This window comes from Anolis sagrei, chromosome 6, assembly GCF_037176765.1.
Source record: "Anolis sagrei isolate rAnoSag1 chromosome 6, rAnoSag1.mat, whole genome shotgun sequence".
NCBI classification, from domain to species: domain Eukaryota; kingdom Metazoa; phylum Chordata; class Lepidosauria; order Squamata; family Dactyloidae; genus Anolis; species Anolis sagrei.
In genome coordinates this window covers 34286844-34313172 of record NC_090026.1, presented here as the reverse complement: position 1 = coordinate 34313172, position 26329 = coordinate 34286844, and the positions used below count along the sequence as shown (strand labels likewise).

At 38.7% G+C, this 26329-nt stretch overlaps 1 protein-coding gene across 1 annotated transcript in view; it reads right to left on the bottom strand.

Moving 5' to 3' along the window:
- Positions 1-717: 717 nt before the first annotated feature.
- Positions 718-26329, bottom strand: part of SP6 (Sp6 transcription factor) — a 41299-nt gene continuing 15687 nt past the window's right edge. Inside the window, exon 2 of the mRNA XM_060780892.2 lies at positions 718-3661. Within this exon, the coding sequence (XP_060636875.1) occupies positions 2521-3624 (1104 nt within the window). The 5' untranslated portion in view covers positions 3625-3661 and the 3' untranslated portion in view covers positions 718-2520. The remainder of the gene's footprint in view (positions 3662-26329) is intronic.

Sequence of the window (26329 nt, the reverse complement as noted above, 5' to 3'; positions counted from 1 at the left end):
GATGGTAAAACAAGCAAACCTCAAAATGAATCCATTATTTATTTAGTGCTAAAACCTTAATAATTTAAAGATTATGCACTGCTGCTTATTATTTTTTTTAAAGCACACAAAACGAAGTCTTTCATATTGGTTTTGGATCAAAATTGTAAGCCTGAAGTGTTTAATTAAGGGTGAAATTGTGCAGTAGTGGGGTGTTTTTTTTAAACCTTATTTGTTAAAATAGGCACTGTGGTGTTAACTTTACAATAAATTATCAGATTTATATTGCATTTAATTCTTTTTAATAAAATAGTAATTTATTTAAAATACATTTTACTATTATTAAAATGTATTATTAATTAAATTTCAGTGTATTTTTAAAAAATAGAAAGAAAGATGGGATAAAATATTGCTAATATGGTAGTGACTAGTTTACACTTTCATTCTTCAAACAGGAAAATTGTTGTAGCCCTAATTAAAGGTTGACTGGAAACATTAACATGGTTAAAAAATGGTGCCCACACACAAACATTGTACTGAATGTACACTAAGACATGACAAATTCACATAAACAGTAGATTAATGGGTTGTTGTGTGTTTTCCGGACTGTATGGCCATGTTCCAGGAGCATTCTCTCCTGACATTTTGTCTGCATTTAGGGCAGGTATCCTTAGAAGTTGCGAGGTCTGTTAGAAACTAGGAAAAATGTTTCCAACAGACCTCACAACCTCTGAGGATGCTTGCCCTAGATGCAGGCGAAATGTCAGGAGAGAATGCTTCTGGAATATGGCCATACAGCCTGGAAAACACACAACAACCCAGTAATTCCATCCATGAAAGCCTTCAACAATAAATAGATTAATGTTCACACTGAAACCCAAATTCTTATGAAAAAAGAAAATGATGAATTAGTAGCTTATCCTTCTATGCTTCTGGGGACTAAATGCTCTTCTATCCTTCTGAAAAAAGCCAGTTTATGATAAGAAAAAAATTGAAAATACACTGTGAAATCATGGGAGGATCACAAATAAATGCCAATGTCTGCATCTGCATATCAGATTGAACCACAGTCTGTATTAACCACAGGCCATTGCTTGGTGAACTGCATAATAAATCCTCAAGCAAACCAAATCTAGCTTTCTGCAATCCTGATGCGTTTTAGTCTGTTTTTCTCCTATTTATGTTGCCATAATATGAAGCCAAGAAAAAAAAAACAGACAAAAAACACCATAACTTCTCAGAGTTCGTTAGCCAACCAGAAACCATGGTTTTAAATTGTGTTCTGTACTGGTTAACAAAGTTTGGCTTATTATCAGAGGCAGATTCATACATTACAGGAAGCCAGATTTAAACAAGCCATGACCTATTTGGATATTCAGACACAGTCAAAGTCATTCAGACTCTTGAAATAAATGAATAAGGGACAGCCATTATACATGAAATGCCTAGTTGGTTAGCAATATACGTTTCCTTTTATTTGATTTTGATTTTGTATATCCTAAAAGTGTCTTTACAAATTAATATGGAAAACTCTTTTGTAAATGTCCTGCAAGACTTTTTAAAAAGTCGTACCAGAGACATGTTTCTCTATTTCTATTTTTGTAAGCATTTTGGTTGCTTGTTTTAAGATCAGGAATGGCCAGGTTTTTTGGGGAGATGTTTCATGCAGTGGCACAACCACAGTTTGGAACTACTTATCTTTTCACAGGTGATCTAACCAATGCACCTAGGACTGAGTGGCCTGTATAAACCACATTCAAGCTGGTTTCTCAAGAAATAATAAAATCTCTCTGTAGCACATAATATCTCAGATTACAGTGATTCACAGAGGCCACAAACTACCATCTGGAAAATTAAATAAGAATTTTAGAGCTGCTTATGAAACACTATAGTTAAGAATGAAGCCTGGGCTGCCAGATACTTTGAGATTAGAGCATGTAGCAGCTCAGGACACAAGCTGTCAATTCTGTCCATGTGACCAATGCAAAGACATCTGACTAGTAAAAGGGAGATATGGTCTACCAAACAGGGGACTAGCCATATTGCTTACTACACTACAGACTTGTTGGATAGGGGCCGACCATAGGATGGTTATACCTAAACCCCTAAATTTCTACAAGGTTAAACTAAATAATTAGGTCCACCTCTGAACTGTTAATACACAGCTGTGATCTCTGGGTATAGCAATCTCAAGGTTGAAACAAGTTAGTTCCACATTCTTCCATTGGTAACTGCCCGTTCAGCCCATCCCGCCTCAGAAACCAACCTTTGAAAGCTCTTCTCCCATACTTCCCAAACAAACACTCAATGTGAAGACCCACCCCAAAACTGCTCAAGGGCAAGGCCCTTCCCCAACATGTCCCAACAATATTGTCCTTTCCTCCAACAGAATAAATAACCTCTCACTCTGAAGACAGAATAATGTTCTGGCTCAGAGAGTGCAGTAATCCCAGAGCCTTGAACAAAGAAGACAAGTCAGTAGTCCAAGAGGGGCCATTATGAAGAGATAGGGAGGGGACATCCTTGATGAGAAAGGAAGGCTCAGTTGGGTTGGGACGCAGTGCTTGAAGAGCTTCCATCAGGCTCCCGTTTGACCTTGGCAGCAGGTTCTGTCCCAGCTTTTGTTTCTCCCTCTGCTTCCTCCTTGACACCTTCATGTGTCTTCATGTGCTTGCTGAGGTGGTCACTTCTCATGAAGACCCGGCTGCAAACTGGGCAGGTGAATTTCTTGGTTCCTGTGTGGGTTTGAAGGTGCCTCTGCAATTCATCAGAGCGGGTGAAACGCTTCCCACAGAACAGCCAGTTGCAAACGAAGGGGCGATCTCCACTGTGCCATCGCAGGTGGGCCTTCAAGTGGGAGGTCTTGGCATAGGCCTTTCCACAACCAGGGATATGGCAGTTGTGAAGATGCTTCTTCTTTGAGTTGTCAGGGCACTGACCTACTCTTTCAGCCTCCTGGCAGTTGGGGCACCGGCAGGCAGTCTGGCCAGAGCTCCGGGTCACTGAACGCCTTGAGCTTTTTGGCCTACCATTACCTTCTCCAGCCTGCTCCATTGGGTGAGGCTCCTGAGTAGACTCCAGAGACTTAATAACTTCCTGGCCCATGAGATGGGATGCTGAAGGCAACAAGTGATGAGGAGGCCCACAGAGTTGGTGTTCTGCAGAGCCATAGCCACCCAGTGCTGGCTGAAGTCCACTTGTGTGGCCTGCAGGTTGGAGACCACTTTGAAGATCCATCCAGCTGGAACCAGCATGGAGATCCCACCACGGATTAACACTACCATCATCAGTAGCATTGCTTGGATGTGTAGGTCTGAACCAAGGTTCATAGTGGTGAGCCATATCAGGTGCTGCCTGTAGGAGCTTAGAGTAGGATCCTGGAGGCAGCTGGCTTTCGCAGTCCAGGTCTAACCGCGAAGACCCATGCAGCTCGTAACCGGAGTTGGATGAATACTCTGTGTCGGGCCCAGGCAAAGGCAGATGCTGGAGTTCTGTGGGCTGCAGAGGGGATGGGAAATCTCCCCCGCTCTCTGGACTGGTGTGGGGCTGGTAGTTCTGCAGAGGTTGCAGTTCCAGGTGGGTTGGAGAGGAGCAGGGTGTTTCTGAGCACTGGTTGCCAAGAGAACCACAGACGGCTGTGAGCATTGCAGAACTCGCGTGGTGGGTGGGTTCTCAGACACACCTGGACAGGAGAAGGGGAGGGAGAGAAAAATGGGTGTGAGAGAGCAGAAAAATGAAGAAAATCGTCCTTTAAAGTCATTTGTAAACTAACACTGAGACTTGGGCTTGAAGCCATGTTCCATTTCATTTTGGCATTGGGGAAAAAACAGAATAAAATGCAAACCAATATTTATTGGAAATCCTTGCCACCCCCAGTCTAAAACAAACTTCTCCTCAGCAAGATTTTTTTAAAAGCAACATATGTCTATGTTTCTTGTCCAAAATTATTTCCCCAAGAATAGTTTTTGAATTCAAAATGCATTAAGATTCCATGAAGTTTCCAATAAATGTTGGGTTACCCCATTCTGAGATTGTCCTTGCAGATGGTCTGTTATCCAGAGATAGGTATCCTGCTTGACACATTTGAAGAAGTGAAGAGCCTTGTAAGCACATTATTGTTCAAAAGACACAAAAGCAATGTGAATAACGAATATAGAAAAGTAGGATTAACATTCTCAGAGATGAAACATAAAATCTTGAGTTCCAATCCCATTTTAGCTATCAAATCACTGGTGAGTTTCTTAGACAGACTGTGTTAATATCACAGAATTATTTGTCTCCATCTTGCATAAAATGGCAATATCACTAGTAGAACAGGGACCAGACTTTAATTACAGTGCACAAGAAAACTTCAAGCCTACACACAGTTAAACTGTCTTGGCTGTCACCAAATAATTTTGGGAATGATAATATGGGGAGACTAATGGAAATTGCACCACAGAGAATTTAGAAAATTATTTTCACATGAATAAACATAACGCTATGCTAAAGCCATCCATTGCTGATCAGTGGTAAGATGATGCCTAGGATGCCATAAGATAGAACTGCCATGGCCCTATCCAATGGGATCCTGGGATTGTTCTGCATAAGAATTCTAAATCTTGTGTTTAGGTGCCATGCTATTTTTCTATCAATTGTGGTATTTATGTGTAATATTTAGTTCTCCTTTCTTTAAAAAATCAAGCATTGTGGTGAAGATTTTGTGATGGTTTTGGCTGGGGAAGAGGTTTAAATACAGCTTATTCTCTTTTTCTTCTTCAAAAGCCTTCCTTAGAAGCAGACCCTCTAATCGTCAGCCTCCAAAACGCAGATAACAATAATTATATCATCTCATTTAGCTGTGATGGCACAAGGCTTGCCTCTTCCTTGGTGGAAGAAAAGAAGACTTGCTGAGTTTTCCTCTTATAAGGGAAGAAAATGAAGATCTAAGAGCCGCCAAGCAACATTAAGGGATGTATTATGATTTGAAGAACATCAGAGACCACTATGACACACAAAAATGAAACTGCTACAGATGTGTCAAATGATTAACTGAAAACTTATTTATTTATTTATTTATTAATGCGCTTGTATACCGCTAATATCTCAGCCTAAATCGGTGACTCATTGCGGTTTACAACACTTAAAAAACAACAATATTCAGTTTAAAAGCATAAAACACATATACAATACAAATTATTGGGCCACCAATAACCATCCAATGCATCTCGTAACTGGAGTCGCAATCCAAATTCATCGTCCATGATTACCAGTCCTTTAGTCATCATAATTCGTTGCAACGGATTAACCGAATGCTTGTTTAAACATCCATGTCTTCAATCTTTTCCGAAACACCATCAGCGAGGGGGCTGATCTTACCTCTATGGGGAGGGTGTTCCAAAGCCCAAACTTGAGTATAAGCCGAGTTTTTTACTCTGTTATTGTTATTATTTTTATTACATTTATTATTTTACTCTATTTATTATTATTATTAAATTATTTTACCCTATTATTTTATAACATTTATTGTTTTAATCTATTATTATTATTATTATTATTATTATTATTATTATTACATTTCCATTATTTTATTCTATTATTATTTTTATTACATTTCTTATTTTAGTCTCATTATTATTGGAAGGATACATATGCATACATTGAAGGAGGTTAGAATAATGGGCTATCAGAGATGGACAGTCTTCTCTTAAATTACAGTTTTATGTAAATATTCAAAAACATTTAACCTGGTGATGCTTCAATTAATGTAATTTTATTGGTAGCTATTTTTATTTTGAAATTTGCCAGTAGCTGCTGCATTTCCCACCCTTGGCTTATACTCAAGTCAATATGGTTTCCTGTTTTTTGTGTGTGGTAAAATTAGGTGTCTCAGCTTACATTTGGGCCAGCTTATACTTGAGTATATATGGTATTTTACTCATGCTGTGCACCAGCTGTGCCTGTACCTTGAAAAGCCTGATCTGGCAATGGTGGTGCATGCCTTGGTCACATCCATATTACACTACTTTAACATGTTCTTTGTGGGGCTGCCCCAGAAGAGCATTCAGAAACTGCAACTGGATCAAAGATCAGCTGCCAGATTGCTTAGAGGAGCTGGGTACAGGGAGAGAACCACTTCCCTGTTAAAATAACTGTACTGGCTACCGGTTTGTTTCCAGGAGCAATTCAAAGTACTGGCTTTAGCCTACAAAGCCCTAAATGGTTTGGGCCCGGCCTATTTAGTTGACCGCATCTCCTATGAATCCATGCAAGCCCTGGGGTCTTCAGGAGAGGCCCTACTCTTGGTCCCGCGACCATCTCAAGTGCAATTGGTGAGAATGAGAGAGAGGGCCTTTTCAGTGGTTGCCCTGCAGCTTTGGAACTCTCTTCCTAAAGAGGTTAGAATGGCTCCCTCCTTGCTCTCATTCAGGAACCAAGTTAAAACTTTCCTATGGAAACTGGCCTTCCCTGAAGGTATTGCAAATGCCGGATTTATGTGCATAATGTACGAATTATAATAGGTTCCTGGCAATGGACCTGACAACAGCCTAAAACAGTGGTTTCCAACCTTTTTTTTTTTAACCAGGGACCACTTTATTTATTTATTTATTTATTTATTTATTATTACTGCGCTTGTATACCACTATTTCTCAGCCTAAATCGGCGACTCAATGCACTTGATCGAGGACCACTTTGATCAGGGACCACTCTCCAACATTAGTACCAAAAGGGTTACAGATCAGTTTTTGGTCAACTTTAGATTCACTTTGGTTATTTGGGGTGCTGATTCAGAAAATTGCATTGGAAAGACCACATCAGCTCTAGTTTCTGATACAAAACATATGCAGCCCAGTAGTTGCCATCTGCTTGCCCACAGAAAACCATATTTAATAAGCCTCAGCATTATAAGAGGGTTTTGCGAGACCAGTCACTCTCGTTGTAATGTGGTTTCGAGGGAATGGTGTAGTAACGGTGAGGTTGCGGACCATATTTTAGTTCTTGTGGACCACTGGTGGTCCATAGACCACAGGATGAGAACCACTGGCCTAAAGGAATGGACATTAATTCGGGTTTTTAATCTATTGAATGTTTAAATTGCATTTTTGCTAGTTTTGTACTATATATGTCAGGGTTTTATAATTTTTATTAGATATGTTTTGGTCTGATGATTATGTTTATTTTTATGTTATGCAATGTTTTGTTTACATGTTGTTCTCCGCTTTGAGTCTCAATCTGGGAGAAAGGCGGGATAGAAATAAATACATAATATAATATAATATAATAATTAAGAAATCGGCCATTCAAAGTAGCTGCATTAATGTATTGCGTGCTAGTGGGGATTTTAAAGGTGACAACAAGATCTGAAATTGCCGCACAACCAGTCCATCTTGTATTTAAAAAAATCCTAACCTTAGACCATGTATCCTTATGTATCAATCCAGGCTGAAGATAAAATTTTAATACACTTGAGGGGGCATCCTGGTTGTACAAAATTGTCTTTGGGGAGGGAGATTGATGGTAAGGGACTTCAAAAGCAGCTCAGTAAGGAGTGACTCTGAATATGCTCCGTATAGCCATGGAAAATTGGGAAGGAGGGAGAGAACAGAATGAGGCATTCTGGAAGAGGACATGGATAGTTGTGTAGCACCAAAAACAGAACACTGCACAGTGTTCACATTTAGTTGCTGGTCCTGCTTGTTTCACAGATCCCTGTGCATTATCGTTGCCAGGTTTACCCTCAAAATGGATTCTTGGCCAGTTCCAGATCATGGTTGAAAGTAATTCTTTCCCAACAGTAAGCAGAACACACGATAAATCTACAAGGAATTAAGGAGTAGAAAAAAGAGGAAAATTATCTATCTTCACCATCATGGCGAAGGATGAATCAACAAATCTATTATTTCAGTTATACCTCCTAGATCCGTGTTTCCCTAGCCAGCTTGGCCAGAGGTCATGCTGTGTGGGAGGGGAGATGTCTGGATGTTGGTCTAATTTAAAAATTAAAGATTCAGCTGTATGCTTATCTGTTTTAGTGAGCCATTTTGACAATTGCTGATGTCTCTCCATGGCCTGTATTGTTTGCCAAGCTCTGGCATTTCTGTTATGCTAAAATTGAAGTAGTCCAATGAGCAGCAGCCAGATTCCTCACTGGAGTGGTATACAGGGAGCATACAACCCCCCTGTTATGTCAGCTCCACTGGATGCCAGTTTGCTACCAGGCCCAATTTAAAATGCTGACTTTGGCCTATAAAGCCCTAAACAGTTCTGGTCCAACTTACCTGTCCAAATGCATCTCCCTTTATGAGCCATCTAGAGCTTTAAGATCTGCAGGGGAGGCCCTACCCTTGGTTCCACCCCCTTCGCAACTGCGGCTAGTGGGGGCAAAAGATAGGGCTTTCTCAGTGGTGGCCCCTCAGCTGTGGAACTCTCTCCCCAGTGACATTAGGTTGCCCCATTCCTCCTGGTGTTCAGAGAAAAACCTAAAGACCTGGCTCTGTACACAGACATTTGTGGAGTAAAGTTAACACAGAAACCTAGCAGATAATGACTATGAGGAATTGAACAAACTTGAAACTATGACTCGGCACTTTGTATGGTTTTGATCTGTTTTACTGTTTTTAATCTGTTTCACTGTTTTATGTTTTAATTGTTCATATGTTTAACTGTTTTATAATTTAATATGTATGGCATTGTTATGTGCACGATGCGGCATTGAGGTTTTGCTGTAGTTTGCAAGGCTGCTCTGAGTCCCCTATGGGGTGAGAAGGGCGGGATATAAATAAAGTAAATAAACAAATAAATGCTGTAACTGCAATATTATGTGCCCATGGCCAACAGTCAGATATTGTGATTATATATGGTGCCAAACCTTTTGAACGTCTTTCGAAACAATAAACTCTATATAAATTCTCTGTAAGTCACATTGGCCTCAGATAAAGATTACCATATGTGCATTAGATATTACTTGGAAAAATATCTATGATGTTAATAGATTTGACTGAAACAAGTGCTGGAGTTTTGCTATTTTTTTGCTATCTGTTTATCTTTCTGCAGAAGGGCTAACATTCCAGCCCTACCCAACATGTGCATCACAGTCTAAAAGATAACTTTTCCAAAGAGGAGGAAGAAATTTCTATATCCAAGTGTCAATCACAGTTTGAAAACAACTACCACTGTCCTAGTGGTCTTCCTTTTTTCTTGAAAGAAGACAAGGCAAAAAAAAAGTCTGGCAAACCAAGAAAGTGTAGAAAGTTGGAAACAGCAGTTTTACACAAAAGGCAAACACCCTTTGAGCTTCTGATCAACTACTCCTTGCATGTGAGATAACATCACAGCATCCCACGGAAGGCCTTTGCCATTCTCCAGAATTCCACACACTGATTCATGACATGGATCCATTCAGCCGTGAAAAGGAGAAGAAACTCCACCCTGGATTTTGAAATTAACCTGGCAGGACTTCATTATCTTGCCTCCCTACTCTTCCCATCACATCAATTACAGCAAACTTCCTGTCCCAAAAGGCAAACTTAGACTTTTTTTCAGGGGTCACCTAATATTCTGGTGTTTATTACTGTGGATGTGCGGTGAGAAAACAAATGAGGTAGTTCCAACTAAGATATATACATTGACCCTCCATAGCCATAGATTCTGTATCCACAGATTCAATTATTCATGAATTGAAAATACACTCCTTCCTCCGTATCCAAAAAACAAATTGTGATTTTGCCATGTTATATTGGAGATGCCAAATTACTATACAGTTGGATATAATAGTACTTAAACATCCACAGATTTTTATATCCAAGGTGTTCCTCCTACATTTTGAAGACCTCTTCATCATGTTATTGTATAAAAATCAAAGAGTAAGAACAGAAACAGATTTGGTTCTAACAACAAAACGAAATCTATAGGTATGGTGGCTGGAACATTCTATGCCCAGAAGACAGTGACTCCATTCCTAAATTTACTTCCAACTTTAATGGACCTAGCCAAGGTGCTGAATCCTCCCCATTCAGGACCTTGGACAGCTCCTTTAAAATTCTGGATGAAATGCAAATTGGATTCACCATCACACGGACATGAAAACTACCAGCTCTCAAATAGCTGAAGGGCAACAATATTAATGACCAAGAAAATATTCCATGGCCAGGTTTCAATCACAGAACTAATAATGTGGGGGAAGGATAGGAAGACCTGCGCAAAAGATCATGTGTCTGGGAAACTGAAATATTACCCTACTACAGGGCAGCTGTTTATGGAAAAGGTAAATTCCACATAGTGTAACACTAAAGCTGCAAGCTCTTTAAGATACTGAAGGGAAATTAATCATTTTCTCCAAATTAACAATCAGTTCAAAATCAGCCTTACCCAACTTAGCACTTTCTAGACCAGACATGGGCAAACTCTAGCCCTCCATGTGTTTTGAACTTCAACTCCCACAATTCCTAACAGTTTACTGGCTGTTAGGAATAGTGGGAGTTGAAGTCCAAAACACATGTAGGGTCCGAAGTTTGCCTATGCCTGTTCTAACGGACAATACTTTCATGTACCCACATTGGATTACAATTCCCACGGCTCAAGCCAAGGTCTTCTGTCTTGTTACAGGTATGAAAAAAGCAGGTAGAAGAAAGATTGGCAAATCCTCTGCATCTATTAATCTCCCTTTTGGGGACTCAATTTTGATCCTTTCCTTTGAGAAAGTGACAGTTTTCACACATAGTACTCATTCCTAGTATATGAAGTTCAAATGATGGAGCCAGTTACTGCAGTCAGAAGAACTGTGGATTGTTGTGTAGCTGTGGTGGAAGGGAAATACTTTTGACCATTTGTTAAAAAAAATTACAGTTTTAACATGTTCTAGGACTGGGCTGTGGTTCTGGAAATTATCTATATTCAAGTGCTCCTTGACTTAATATTTGATGTCTCTCTTGGAGAAACCAGTAAAAGTGTGCAATGTTGGCCATAATTTACCAGAAGATTCAACATCTTCTCATTCACAATAACAATCCAAATGGAAATTCTGTGATGCCCTGCCATTGATAATCTGCAATACTTCTTGTTGATTATGTTTCCCCTGAAAAATGTGCTTTGCTTTGTTTCCACCCTTCTTCTACTACTCAACCCCAAAAGACATTATTTCACCCTCTCCCCACCACTTTCTTGCATCCTAACCTGTATTCTTAAAAGAAGGAAAAAGAAAGATATCAATTAAGTAGGAGTAGAAATAATTGCAACTGAGTGCTATGGTATAGAAAGCATTGCTCGCAATTACTTTCCTACACACAAACAAAATAGAACCATTGATAGAGCTGAATACTTGCTATTCTGCCATGGTGTCATACCATTTTCCCATTAATCCAATCCCATCCTGCCCCACTTCCCCCAAAATACTACAATTTGGATCACATGGATTCTGGAGACCATAATTAGGATGACTGGTTTGCAGTGGAAAGAGAAACCCACAAAGCTAGACTATACACCATGTTGCCATAGCACAAAGGTAGCACAGCACCACTGTCGTATTCACCTGACTCATCCCACCCCACTTCTCCCCCCTCCCACACCACATGGAGACTGGTAAAATTATCTTCTTTAACAAAGAGTGAACAGAGTTGGAAATTTCATTTCTTTGTAGAATTTGAAGCACATAGATTGTTTTGCCAGGGCATATTGTGCCTATTTGGTTTCAAGGAATTGCAATGGTGAATGAAGATGGAAAGGAGAAAGACGATAGTGAAGGGTGTAGGCACTCACAGACAATTCGTCACTGCACACATCATCAGACATGGTCTCCTCCCCTTAACAATATGTCACAGCTGGATAAAACAGACGGGATGAACAGCAGCAAACTGACTCATTTATTTTTAATTATCAGTTTTTTTCAGCAGACTGAATATGTTACTGATGTCAGGAAATAGAGCAAAGCATATTGTAATAACGTGTTGTCAAAGGCTTTCATGCCCAGAATCACTGGGTTGCTGTGAGTTTTCTGGAATGCATGGCCATGTTCCAGATGTATTCTCTCTTGATGTTTCACCCACATCTATGGTAGGCATCCTCAGAGGTTGTGAGGTCACCCCAGAACCTCTGAGGATGCCTGCCATTGGTGTGGGTGAAACGCCGGGAGAGAATGCTTCTGGAACATGGCCATACAGCCTGGAAAACTCACAGGAACCCATATTGTAACAAGCAAGAAACATCACTCTCCTCTACATGAACAATCTAGAACAGTGGTTCTCAACCTGTGGGTCCCCAGGTGTTTTGGCCTACAACTCCCAGAAATCACACCAGTTTACCAGCTGTTAGGATTTTTGGGAGTTGAAGGCCAAAACATCTGGGGACCCACGGGTTGAGAACCACTGACCTAGAAGTTTTTGCCAATGAGTCTACAACGCTGTTTTTGAGTATCCAGCATGGAGTTAGTATTTTTGCTGCCCTCTCCCAGCAAAACGATTCAAATTTCAATTTTATTTACTAAAGATATCCCAGGCTCCCTTGGAATGTTCTAACCCAAACAAAGCTCCTTTTCTTTTCCAACCAAGAAGCAAACCAGAGCGTGACAAACTCCTTCTCTGGTTGCCCCATTCCCTCCTTCACTCTCTTATCCCTGAGACACTGTATACCTTTACACTGATCTTATTTTAGGACAGTACAACAATGACGGTGGATGTACTTTAAATCTATTGTACAGATATGTGCAATCCAACCTGTCCTCTACATTGGTGATGGTACACAAATTGTCCTGCAGATGACCAAACAAAGCATCAGAGCTTGGGAAAGTTATCTTGTTTGAAAAACAGCTCCTAGACTAGACAGGTGAAGAATTGTAGACAAGCTAGATGAAGGAGTCTGGGAGCTATATATAATATTAAAAAAGGTAACCGAAATCACTGGTAGCTACCAATGCTGCTTCGATCTGTAGGCAGATGTTTATTTGACCGACATCCACAAGCTCACTACATCATGTGAGAAGACAAACACAATCTGTTGCTATTTACCTGTAAGCATTCCTTGCCTTTAAAAAACCTATGAAATTCATGGGGTCGGCAGAAGTTAACAAGGAATTTTAAGGCATACATACACATATGAACAGGTCACATTTCCATTGATATTTACTATATAAATTGTTAGCACACTGTGATCATTAATGAACTATTTCCCAGTCACATGTTCAAAGTGGATAACTCACCCAAATTTTACAGTTCAACATGGGTTATAACATTCACCGTTTTTGGTTTTGTTTGTTTGTTTGTTCAAGATCACAGAGATTCTACCCAAGACATGATTAAATCTGGTTTGTTAGGCTATTTAAAACTTCTATTCTGTGTCTCCCTTCTGTTACATTGCCAGAGTTCTATTTTTGGAGTTCAAGGTTTGTTTCAACCTGCCCAGAACCTTCGAGCCAGGGTGCGACCGAATTCCCCAAATCTTTCCCTACATCCTATTGTGACCTTGAGATCAGCCTGCAAGATTAAGAAGAACTTTCATTTGCAGGACTCCTAAAGCTACAAATCAAAATGAATTGTGAATCTACTCCACCCGTCTACTTGACCGATGGAAGAAAAATGGGAACACACCAGACACCATTTGGACCCTTTGCAAAACTTCCAGAAATAAGGTAGAATAATTAGTCAATACACAGGGGTGTTTTTTTTTCTTCAAATTTTCACTTTTGTGTCAAAATTGCAAAAGAGAAGAAACCCCACATCCATTAATTCCACATGAGGCTGAGTATGTTATATCTGAGCACACCTTTAAAGGACGAATTGCTGTAGTTGTTGAAGATACATTACGCAAAGGTCTAAGCATTAAGGAGTATGGGAGATGGACTTACAACTCTCATTCCCTGATCGGCTAAAAATCTGCCGCATTAATAGAAGAGATGTCAAAACTAAATTTAAAACTGGTATACTACTCTTAAAAATATAGCTAGAATTACAAAATCTACATCACCTAATTGTTGGAGGAGTTATGACTGTAAAGGAAGTTATTCACACATGTGGATTCCCTCAATAGTTCAATTTTGGTTTAAGAATTATTAGTCACATCAATCTGTTAATCTGTCTGTCTGTCTATCTATCTATCTATCATCTATCTATCTATCTCAGTAGTTCTCAACCTGTGGGTACCCAGATGTTTTGGCCTTCAACTCCCAGCAATCCTAACAGCTGGTAAACTGGCTGGGATTTCTGGGAGTTGTAGGCCAAAACACCTGGGGACCCACAGGTTGAGAACCACGGATCTATCCGAATATATGTGTGTATGTATGTTCCACAAAGGCTCCTACATGGCTTGATGGATCTGGGCCAGACTTGGTGCAAATATCCTTCATGGTCCAACTTAAAATACTGACAGGGTTTTAACTAACATAATCAACGGTTTTTGGGGGGTAATGCCAAAAACAAATAAATAGGTATGCATGTATTTATGTTAAACCCAGATGCAACCACAAGAGGGCAGTATATAGATAGAAAGGCTAAATCAGAGGGTGAAATGAAAACGGAAGAGGGCTTGAACATCATCAGGGAAATACTCTAGGATGGCCAGAGCATTGCCATAAAGGTGTTCTGAGTTGCCTTCTCAGATGATCAGACAAGGATGAAAGTGAGGAGAAGGGAGAAAGGAGTTCAACCCTTACATCATACCATGCTAGGTCTCTTTTATTTGCATTATTATTTCACTAAAATTGGATCTAGGCTTATTCTGGATTAATTCCCCAATTAATTGGGTCAGAAAGTTAGAAATGAAGCTTTGATCATTCAATTGGCCTGTTTCCTTCAAAGAATTTTATGTAAGTGGTGCTAAGGACGCATAGTCTAACATTTGCAACTGTCCTGTATTTTCCTGTTTCTTCCATCACTTTTCACTATAAGGAGAGAAATATAGAATATTTACACTAGAGGCCCTTTAATACAACCCAATTATAGCAATATGATTCTACTTTAACTTCCTATGGAAATGGGCTTTGTAGTTTCAGAGAATCACTAGAGCACTCTGGCTCTGAGTTCTAAATGCTGTTTCTAAACTGGTAATATTAAGAGCCTTTCATTTGCATGGAAGCAATTTTAAATTTGAATAAAGTAACTGAAAATATAGGGTTAGTTTCAGATATACCAAAGTAATTTTTAGCTATGAAAATGCTATTGATTTCAGTGGAACTCCCAAACATTATTATTAATAATAATAATAATAATAATAATAATCCTTTATTTGTATACCACTCTATCTCCTCTGGTTTCTCTTCAGATCATATAAATTTTTTGCCTTTTACCACTCTATCTTCTCGAGGGGACTCTGGGCAGATTCCAGCATGGTAAAACATTGCAATTGCAAACATAAAAACTAGCAAAAAGTAATTATAAAAAGTATAGTACTATATAACAATCGTACATATTTAAAATTAAAACGCCCTTTGAGTACTAATTACATCGGGCAGCTCAGCTTCCAATGGCCAAGATTCCCAAAGTGGGCCTCGACAATTATGAGAAGGTGGGCCAGTATAATGAAGTAGACTAGGGCCCAGGGAGTGAGTAAAGTGCAAGCATGGCCTACCTAATGGTCAGGGTGGGACCTGGAGCTATTTATTTCCAAAGAGGACTGGGCCAACGGGGAAAACACAGACCCAGGGAAGTGGGTAAAGCATGGAGAAGTGTGTATAGTTAAATGCGGGTCCATCTCTATATAAGCAGTTAAGACTGTGATTAATTGTATAATTACTTGCTATATGTGCAGTCCCCAAGTTACGAACAAGACAGGTTCTTGTAGGTTTGTTCTTAAGTTGAATTTGTATGTAAGTCAGAACAGGTACATTTTCTAAGTGTAACTCCAGCCAAATATATATATATTAGCATTGGGTCGTTTAGGGAAGGGTTAACACCCCTGTAATGCTTCTTTTTTTGTCTGTGCCCTTGTTCAGAAGATTTCACCTCACTTTCTGTCCCTGTAAAAATTGGATTTTGAAAGAATGGCTTGTTGTGGAAGCAAGGATCAGTTCCACCTTTTCCCCATGATAATATTAATAACTCTTTCAAGAGTGACTTTCCTTTCTGAGGAGTAGATTCCTCTCACTTTCAGTGGTCTTGCCCCCGTGCTTAACTATGAGTCATTTGTAAGTCGGATGTTTGTAACTTGGGGGCTGCCTGTAATTTGAGATGAATATTGCTTATATTAAAAGCAAGAAGCAGAATTGTTCCAAGCCTCAGCTTAAAACATATTCGTAGTTGTTCCTGTTTTGTGAAAGCTTTCCATAGTAAATTAAAACAAAATTACCTAGGGGTGTTATGGAGTAGTAGCTTTAATCTTCCCATGTCCCAATCTACTGTAACAAAACATTAAAAATCTAAATAGCACAAATAAAAATAAAAATATCATTCCATTGTCATGCACATTAATTTTAATAGTATAATTACTTGCTGCGGGCATCTCAGATAGTGAGACGATAGCAATCTAACAAGCCGTATTCAATATAAATCCTGCTACACCCCATATGAAGCCAGTAAAAGCTCAGAAGAGGAGGAGAATCCTCATTTATATACTTTTCTCCACATTGTTAAAGCCAGGATAAATTAATAAGTTATAAACATATACATTTACAGTCAGCCCTCTATATCCATGGATTCAGCATCCATGGATTTAACAATCCATGGCTTGCCATTTAAAAACAAATCCAATTCCAAAAGCAAATTTCAATGTTGCTATTTTAAATAAGGAACACCATTTTACTACACCATTGCATATAATGGGACACAAACATCCATGAATTTTGGTATCCACAGGGTTTGTAGTTTGGTGGGATAACAGGTAGAGAATTCTAAATGTCCCGCCCTAAAAGGCAACCACTTGGATTCCACTGGATGGAACCACAGCAATAAAACCGGCCCCATAGTGGCATAAATATCTAGTATGAAAGAGATCGATGTTCCTGCTATTTCTTCCATAATGTCTTCTCATAACCTCAGGGCCAAGTCCAATACAGAGGGTCACAACTAAAGCACTTAACATGTGTCAGATTTTTTTTGGCGCTGTATTTAGTTGCATATATTGCATGTGCTGATCCATGCACATTTGGTGTTACCTTACCAGAAACCTATGACCTGAGTGGAAATGCAGCCAGTATGCTAACACTGTGCATGTTTGGGCTGGCAGACTACAAACACAGCTAAATGCATTTAAACAAGGAGGTTCAAGAAACACATTTGCAAGGAAGGGCTCTTTACACACAACTTGCGTTGTTTTCAGTTCAACCCTTAAACACAATGAAACCCAGATCTCTGTTTAGGGACCTTATCACATTGCGTATTGGATTTGCCATCCATCGTGGTGAATCTGTGAGGTCCTGGTGGGGGCATGGAGAACCTGTTGCCCCACGCCCTGCATCGCCTGACTCCCCACTGAACCCATCTCACTGGGGGAAGCACCCGCCATACGCCTTCACTCCTTTTACTATGGAGCCCAACCAGAAGTAGGTGTACAACGTTTAATGGGCTCCTCAGAGAAAGGGGTTCATTTGCCATGCTTCGCAGCCAATCTGTGGGGTCCTGGCGGGGTGTGTGGAAAAACTGTTGCTCCACAGAAACAATTCCAAAGTCTAGGAGTGATCGGTGAGAAAGTCCTCACTCTTGTTCCCACCATCACCCAACTCACCACTGGACCCATCCCACTAGGGGAAGCATTTGCCACGCTGTTTCCTCCCATTGTTTCAAAGGCAACACAGGAAGTCTCCTGTGTTTCTGCGATGGTGGTGTGCACCACGTCTTTACCCCTTTCACTGTGGAGCCCAAGCAGAAGTAGATGAGCATCGTGTAATGGGATCCACAGAGAAAGGGGCGAGGGAGCAACATACAACAGGCAAATCAGCCCATCTGATAAAGTTGTAGGTCCAACTAGAATCAATTGCACACATTTGCTAAGATTCTACAAAATTCCCAGTGATTTCAAAGGAAAATAAGAAGAATTAAATCATAAATCTACTCCAAAATATGAAGTCCTCATCTCTTAGTCTTCCCTCTCTGGCATGTATTCTTTTCTTACAATTCCACAAAAATGCAGCCTTCCTTTCCATTCCCTTGGCTAACATTTCCAACCCATTTCCCATCTTGGAAACTACAAATCAAAGCAAAATGAGATTAAAACTCTAATTCAATAAAGCCACTGGTAATGTTGCCTGGAAGATTCTGAGCAATGTAATCCCAAAAAGTAAATTTTCCAAGCTCTGTAATTTTACTGTGTTGAATTTTCCCTTTCCATCCCCAATATTTTCATCTTTTCCCCAGTTTCATTGCTCCAATAGTTCATCTCTCTCATGCTAAGCCTACATCTGACTGGGGAAAACGTGGCCCTCAAGATTTTGTTGGATTGCACTATCATCCTCTATTAGTTACGATGGCTATTTTAATTTTTTTCCATGTTATGCTGGCTATTTTAATTTTTTTTATTTTATTCACTGATATCTTGTCTTTCCCCTAGTAATGGGACTCAAGGCAGCTAGCATTTTACAACATCAAAACAATTAAACATTAAAATATTAAATAACCATTAAAGGATTATACATAAGTCTTAAAAACCACATCACATAGCTTAAAATGCAACCCCAGTCAGTTTGCAAAAGTCTGATGGTATAAAGGTGTTTTGACCTGCTGACAGGAGGAGGGCGAGAATTGGGCTATTTTAGCCTCCCCAGTGAAACAATTCCAAAGTCTAGGAGCAGTCGATGAGAAAGTCCTCTCTCTTGTTCTCACCAAAAAGCCTGTGAGGTGGCAAGACAGAGAGAAGGCCCTCTCCAGATGATCTTAGAGTTCTAACTCTCAGAAAGAGACTTACGGTCCTTGTCGGGACCACATTCCATCTGGAAATGTACATCCTCACTGCGAAAGACCATGGACCTCCAGAATAGGTTTCCACAGGCTGTTATGGACCTACCACCAAGCTTCTACCCTTAGGAGATAATACTACTCATGCACAAGTGATAGCATATGATGATGATACTTCAAATACCCTAGACCACATCTGTCAAACTCAAGGCCCACAGGTCAAATCCGGCCTACCATGTCATTTTATGTGATCTTCCAGATGCTGGACTGCAACTGCTGTATTCCTTACTATAAGTTGTCATGGAAGTTATGATACAGTAACATCTGAAATGCTGTGGTTTGCTCTGTTTAGCAAGGATAGTGGGGTTTGAATTTAGATACAATACTTGTAGATAATTATGATATCGGATGTTAAAATGCCCTGTAACTTTTCCCCAACCTTAAGTGCTGTGGGTTTGCAATTCCCATTATCCCCAGTCCACATGGTGGATAATAAAAAGGGACAGGAGCTGTCGTCCAGTTTCTGGTATTGAGGGAATACCCAATTTTTCCAGCATTCTCTGGGCTTGCTCTGGAGTTCTTGCAATATATTTTTCCTTATCTTTATAGAGAAAAAAGGAGAAGTAAGCAAGTCAGAAGAAGGAGAGGAAGATGAAGATGAAGATCAAACTGTTACAGAAGGATAACTAGTAACTGGATTAACAAGAACTTCAAATGAACATGGACTACAACATTATTATAAGTATTAACTCTGCCTTGGGACTAAGTATGGGGGGAAGTAAGGGTGAAAGTAACTTTTGCTTTTTTCTTATCTGGAGAAAAAGATAAAGATTCCTATCGGAAGTTGTTTTTGGAACCTTTTCATAAGATGATTGTAGGGTTGATGGGTTGTAATATTGGTATAAGAAAACTAGCATATATGGAGGGAAGGGGGTTGAAGGCGGGGTCATACAAAGGGTAAAAAACAATGAAGTAATGGGACGGACTGGAATAATAATACTAATAATAAATAAACAGGAGATGGAACAGGGGGCGTAGTACTCCAAGAAATCTCAAATGAAAGGAAAGATAGATTTCCTTAAAAAAACATTTGAGAAGGGGGAAGGGGCAACCACAGTTATAAGACAAGGGATAATAGCAGATGAAAAGCCACAAATAGACAAAGATAATGGGTGATAATCTGAAAATGTGTTTTTTTAATACAAACGGAATGGCTTCGGATTTGAAGCGTTCAAGAATAGCACAGTTAGTAAGGAAATTGCATTGCAACGTCCTCTGTTTACAGGAAACCCACAAACATAAAAAAGATAGCAAACAATTAATAAATATACCAGGTTGGAGGGTGATAGCAGAAGCGAGGGGTACAAATAAAGCCAGAGGAGTAGCAATAGCAATGAAAAACTCATTAAATTTGGAAATATTAGAAACAACAATAGATAAAGAAGGGAGATATATAGTGTTGATATGTAAAATAAATGGCAGGAAATATACAATAGGTAATGTATATGGTCCAAATAAAGGACAAAAGAAATACTTTAGAAAGTGGTTCAAGAAAGTACAAGAAATCTATCAAGGGGAGCTAATAGTTGGAGGAGACTTTAACATGGACCTTAGAAATAATAAAAAACTTTTAAAAGAATGGAAGTTGGAGGATGTATTTGAAGGAAATTCTATAAATCAAAAGCCAACATACTTCTCAAATAGTCATAAATGTTTCACATGGATAGACTACATATTAATAAAAAACACTAACAGGTCTAGAATTCTAAATACAGAAACACAACCAATCTGGATTTCAGACCATGCGCCTATTATAGTGGAGTTAAAGCTAGATGAGCCAGATGAAACAGAGGTAATAAAAACTTGGAGATATAAAAATTTGATAATCAAGACAGAAAAACTTAAAAAAGAACTATTAGAAGAGATAAAAAACTATTTCAAGGAAAATAGAGGATCAGCAAGTATAGAAGTAGTCTGGGATGCTGCAAAAGCAGTTATTAGGGGTTATTGCATAGCAAAAGAAGTGGCAGTAAAGAAACGGCAAGATAAAGAAAGAAAAATAATGGTTAAAGAAATAGAGGAAACACAAAAGCTATTGCAAAGTAAATACCAAGTGCAGGTGAAACTAAAGTTAGAAAAATTAAAGAAACAATTAGAAGAAATGGATAATTTGGATTTGTGGAGAAAGGAGATATTTCTTAAAAATAATTTTCAAAGACAAAATACAAATACAATGAAAAAATTGGCTAACTATTTGAAAAATGCGAAAGAGAAAGGAAGAGTCACCCAGTTAAAGAATAAATATAATAAAAAGGTAAATTCAAATAAGGAAATAAGAGAAGTATTTGAAGATTTCTACCAAGGCCTATATAGAAAACAAATACATGGAGAAAAGTTTAATGAAAATATACCAAAGATATTAGATAGAGAGGACAATAGGAAACTAGGAGCAGAAATAACATATCAAGAAATAGAGCAGGTGATTGATACACTGAAAAATGCAAAATCCCCGGGATACGATGGGTACACTGCAGAGTTTTACAAAGAAACAAAAGAAATAATAATCCCAGAATTGAAGGATTTATTTAATAGTATAATGATAGGAGGAAAGCCCCCAGACACATGGAGAGAATCAGAGATAATAACAGTGAGAAAGAGCGGGAAAGATCCAGAAGACCCTAATTCATATAGACCCATTAGCCTCCTAAATCAGGATTACAAAATATTCACGAAAATATTAGTCAACAGAATAGAAGGGATTATAAGTAAAATAGTAAAGGACGATCAATACGGATTTATAAAAGGTAGAAACATCACACATCCTATAAGAAATGTATTAAACATTCTTAATCATAACAAAAAAAGAAAATTTGCACTCTTAAAGTTAGACATATACAAAGCTTTCGATTCACTAAACCATGATTATCTGTTGCAATTAATGGGTAACTACGGATTTGACATTTCATTTACTAAAATAATAAAAGAGTTATATAGTAATATGAGAGCAAGAATAAGAGTAAATGAAGGACTAACAAAATTCTTGAAAATAGAAAGAGGAGTAAAACAAGGCTGCCCTCTATCTCCGCTGTTATTTGCATTAGCAATGGAACCTCTGGCAGACAGAATACGAAACAATGGCAGGATAAAGGGTTATCAGATTAAGAACGAAGAACTGAAGATAAATCTTTATGCGGATGACATTTTATTAATAATGGAAAACCCAATAGAAGCAATAAGGGAAATACAAATAATTCTAAAAGATTTTGAAAGATACTCAGGATTGAAAGTCAACATGAGCAAATCAGAAATGCTTATATATAATATGGGGAAAAAGGAGCAGAAGGCGCTGCAGACAAAAATGGGAGAAATAAAAATAATAAGAAATAGAATAAAATATTTAGGCATTACTATTACAAAAGAAATAACCAAGTTAAAAGTGGCCAACTATGGGGCAATATGGAAAAAAATTCAGGAAAAAATAAAAGCCTGGAGGGATAAGCAATTAAGTATCCCACGGAAAATACAAGCTCTGAAAATGTGCATAATTCCCAAATTACTTTATCTTTTCCAAACTTTATCAATAAAAATAGAATATAAACAATTAAAAGAATGGGACAACACTTTGAGAGAATGGATATATGGGAAAAAGAGAAACAGAATAATGAAAAAGATTCAATATACCCCAAAGAGAATTCTTGGATGGGGGTTTCCAAACCTACAATGTTATTATGAGGCTTTCCAATTAAGAGCACTACTAGAAATAAGTTTAAAGGGAGAAGATAAATGGATAAAAGTAGAGAATGAAATAAATCTAGGATGGGGAAAATACGGGCTATACACCAGAGATATTAACAAAATAAAGGAAAATCTAACAGGGCCGAGAAAGGTAGCATATGACTGTTGGCAAAAATGGCAAAAACTATGGGCATATAAAATATCAGGAAAGACCCCTATTAAGAGCATGGGACTCCCCGAAAGGTTAGCAAATAACTTAGAAGAAAAGGGATTAAGGAGGGTACAAGATATGTGGAAACAAGATGGAGAGATAATTAATTGGCCAGAATTTTTGGAAAAGGGGGGGAAAGAAAATTGGTTAAAATTAAGAGGGATTTGGGAAAAAGTAAAAAAAGAGGGTGCAAAACCCACTGAAGAACTAAAGGTAGATAAATTGCTAAATGCAAGAGAAAAGACAAGTAAAGGAACAGTGGCAAAAATATATAATTTAATGGTAGAAGATAAAGAGTTTATGATTAGAGCAATAAGTAATAAATGGATTGGAGTTAAATCATTACAGACAAGAGAAATAGAGGAAATAATTAGGAACATAAATAAAATAAAAATAGAAAAATATAATGAATTAGAAAAAAAGATGATATTAAGATGGTATAGAACTCCTGAACAATTGGCTTATATGTTAAAAGGAAAGAATTCGAAGTGTTGGCATTGTAATAAAGAAAAAGGTACCTATTCACACATGTGGTGGGAGTGTTCTGAAATAAAAAAATTCTGGCAAATCATACAAGTAAAAATTCAGGAGATATTCCAGATAAGAATTCAAATTAATAATGATTTGCTACTTTGGGGAGTGTTGGATCATCCGAGTATAATAATTAATTGCCAGGAGTTATTTAAGGTAACAATAAGAGCAGCCCATGCAGTGATTGCCAGAGGATGGAAAGACAAATCGAAATGGACGTTAACTAATTGGAATGATTATATGTACGACCAAGTGCTGTTAGACATTACGGGAATTATGACCAAGCAAACACCAAGAATGGACAAAGAAAAGATCATTACAAATAGATGGAAGGTCTACTTCAACTGGGTGAAAAATGGAGGAGCCAACGATCACATCAAAGAAAAAACACAAAGACTCTACCAGTGGCTGGATCTGCAAGATTAGCTAGAAATACACTGTGGTTGAAGAGGGAGGGAGGGTGGGAGGGAGGGAGGGAGAGGGAGGGAAGGTGGAGATAAGGTAATATACACCAGTGTAAATTAGTATAATATCTTTAATATTTGTCAAATTATTTAGGTTTTATATGTGTAACACTTGGAATTTGGCTTACTGATCTGTGTGTATAATATAATAAAAATATCTTTAAAAAAAAAAAAAAAAAAAAAAAAGGAGCTGTCGTCCAATAACATCTTGGGACCTAAACTGAGTAAAAACTAAAGAGCACCAATCACTGTGTAAAAAAATTACAGTTGGCTGTCTGTCTCCACGGATTCTCATTCATGGGTTCAATGGCCCTTTGAAGAAAAACATAAGGCTTATGTGGAAAAAATAAGGCTGCTTTTATAGTTCAAAACTAGCACTTTGAATTGTGCTCGGAAATGGACCAGTAGCTATTATAATGATCAAGCAGCTATTACAATAAAGGTATTGTATGCTCCATGTAAAAAAGGTAAAGGTTTTCCCCTGACATTAAATCCAGTGGTGTCCGACTCTGTGTGTTGGTGCTGCTCTCCATTTCTAAGCTGAAGAGCCAGCGTTGCCCCCAAGGTCATATGGCCGGCATGACTGCATGGAGCACCATTAGCTTCCTGCCGGGGCGGTACCTATTGATCTCCTCACATTTGCATGTTTTCAAACTGCTAGGTTGACAGAAGCTGGGGCTAACAGTGGGAGCTCACGCCACCCCCCCCCCCCCCGGATTCGAACCTGTGAACTTTTGGTCAACAAGTTTAGCAGCTTAGCAATTTAACTCACTGCGCCACCGGCTCCTTGCTCCCTGTAGCCACTCCAAATTAACAAACAATTGCAGCTCTTTGGGATAACTGAAGTTTCAGAACACTTTTCAAAGGAGCCACATATAATACAAATAGGAGGTGATGAAAATATGTGGTCAGTTCTGTCAGAACTGACTTCTCCAGGAACGGGAGTAGCTGACAAACTAGCTTGAATAGTAAGAAAGCACTCCTGATCAGTACGGAAACCTGGGCCTCAAGGCTCAGGCCTGATTCAGAAGGTATTTCAAACTGCAAACCTGTGTTGTTGTTGATGTTTCTGGAGGATAACCCCAACTAACATAGACTGAAATCCTATTTTGAGATCTACAGTAGTTTTCAACTAAACAGGAGCACTTCTGTTAGGGTGATGCTTCAGTTTGTTTGCCTTTGTCTAGTCCACTATAGTTGTCATGAGTAAGATCAGCCTTAAATATTCTTCAGCCTTTAATATGCTGTCAGAAGCCCCCTTGTGCCAGCAGAACTGCTGACCGACAGGTTCAAATCCAGGGAGTGGGGTGAGCTCCTGTCTCAGCTCTAGTTTCCCATGCGGGGACATGAGAGAAGTCTCTCACAGGATGGTAAAACATCAAACATCTACCATGCCCTGGGCAACATCCTTGCAGACAGCCAATTCTCTGATACCAGAAGCAACTGGCAGTTTCTCAAGTCACTCCTGAAACACACAAAAACCCAAAACATGCTGACAGAACAACTGAAAGAAGAACTCTAAAAGCAGCATATTTGTTATTGCTGAACTATTAAAGACATAGGGATGTGTGTGAGTAAGTAAAAGAGAGAGAGAGAGAAAGAGAGGGACGGAGACTATACTGAAATTAGGGTTGCACTCCATAGATTATTTTGTTTTATATAAATATAAGCTCAGCCCTCCAAGTTAACTAGGGTTAGGATCACAAAACCCCAATGAACATGAAAAATTGCAAATGGAGAAATTACTGGCCATTCTTTACCTGTGAGAATACCCCCCTCAAAATTTGAAATTCTTCCTGTACGACTCTGTGGTCAATTTCTGCTGGAAGCTGAACAGAAAATTACACGGAAGGACCCAGAGAATATGGAGAGGTATTCCCTTTAGACATCGTTGTCTCCCTGCATGATTTGAGAAAGGTGACCATAAGAGTCAGAGTGGAGGATTTCCTAGAGTGAGCACTTTTAATCAAATTCATGAATAATTATCAAATCCTCAAAAGTCAAAATGCAAATGTGGAGGGACAACTATAGTCTTCCTTTTCACCAGCTCTGGAACTCAAAGTGACTTAACAATAGTTAAAATGGATACAACTAAAAGTGAACCTCATAGCAAAATAAAAGTATACACTATGTAACACATTTTTTGTTCCTGGGTTATAAATGTCATTTCCTAATAGTTCTATCGTAAAAACATAGAAAAAGTTTATTAAACTTTTTCTTGCGGGATATCTTGCAGCATATTTTGCTATAGTTTCTCAATGAATATCTCATCGAGTCTTAATCAATTCAACATACTGCTAGGCTAATCAATGCTAATCAAGGTGGCCGATGGAAACATTCACATCTATCTCAAACAGGCAAGAGCTTTTTCTCCCACCCTGGACATTCCACAGATATTTAAACCTCATTTTGCTAGTTTCCAACAGACCTCACAACCTCTGAGGATGCCTGCCATAGATGTGGGTGAAACATCAGGAGAGAATGCTTCTGGAACATGGACTTACAGCCTGAATCATCCTTCCATATATAGCAGTGGTTTTCAACCTGTGGGTCCCCAAGTGTTTTGACCTACAACTCCCAGAAATCCCACCCAGTTTACCAGCTGTTAGGATTTCTGGGAG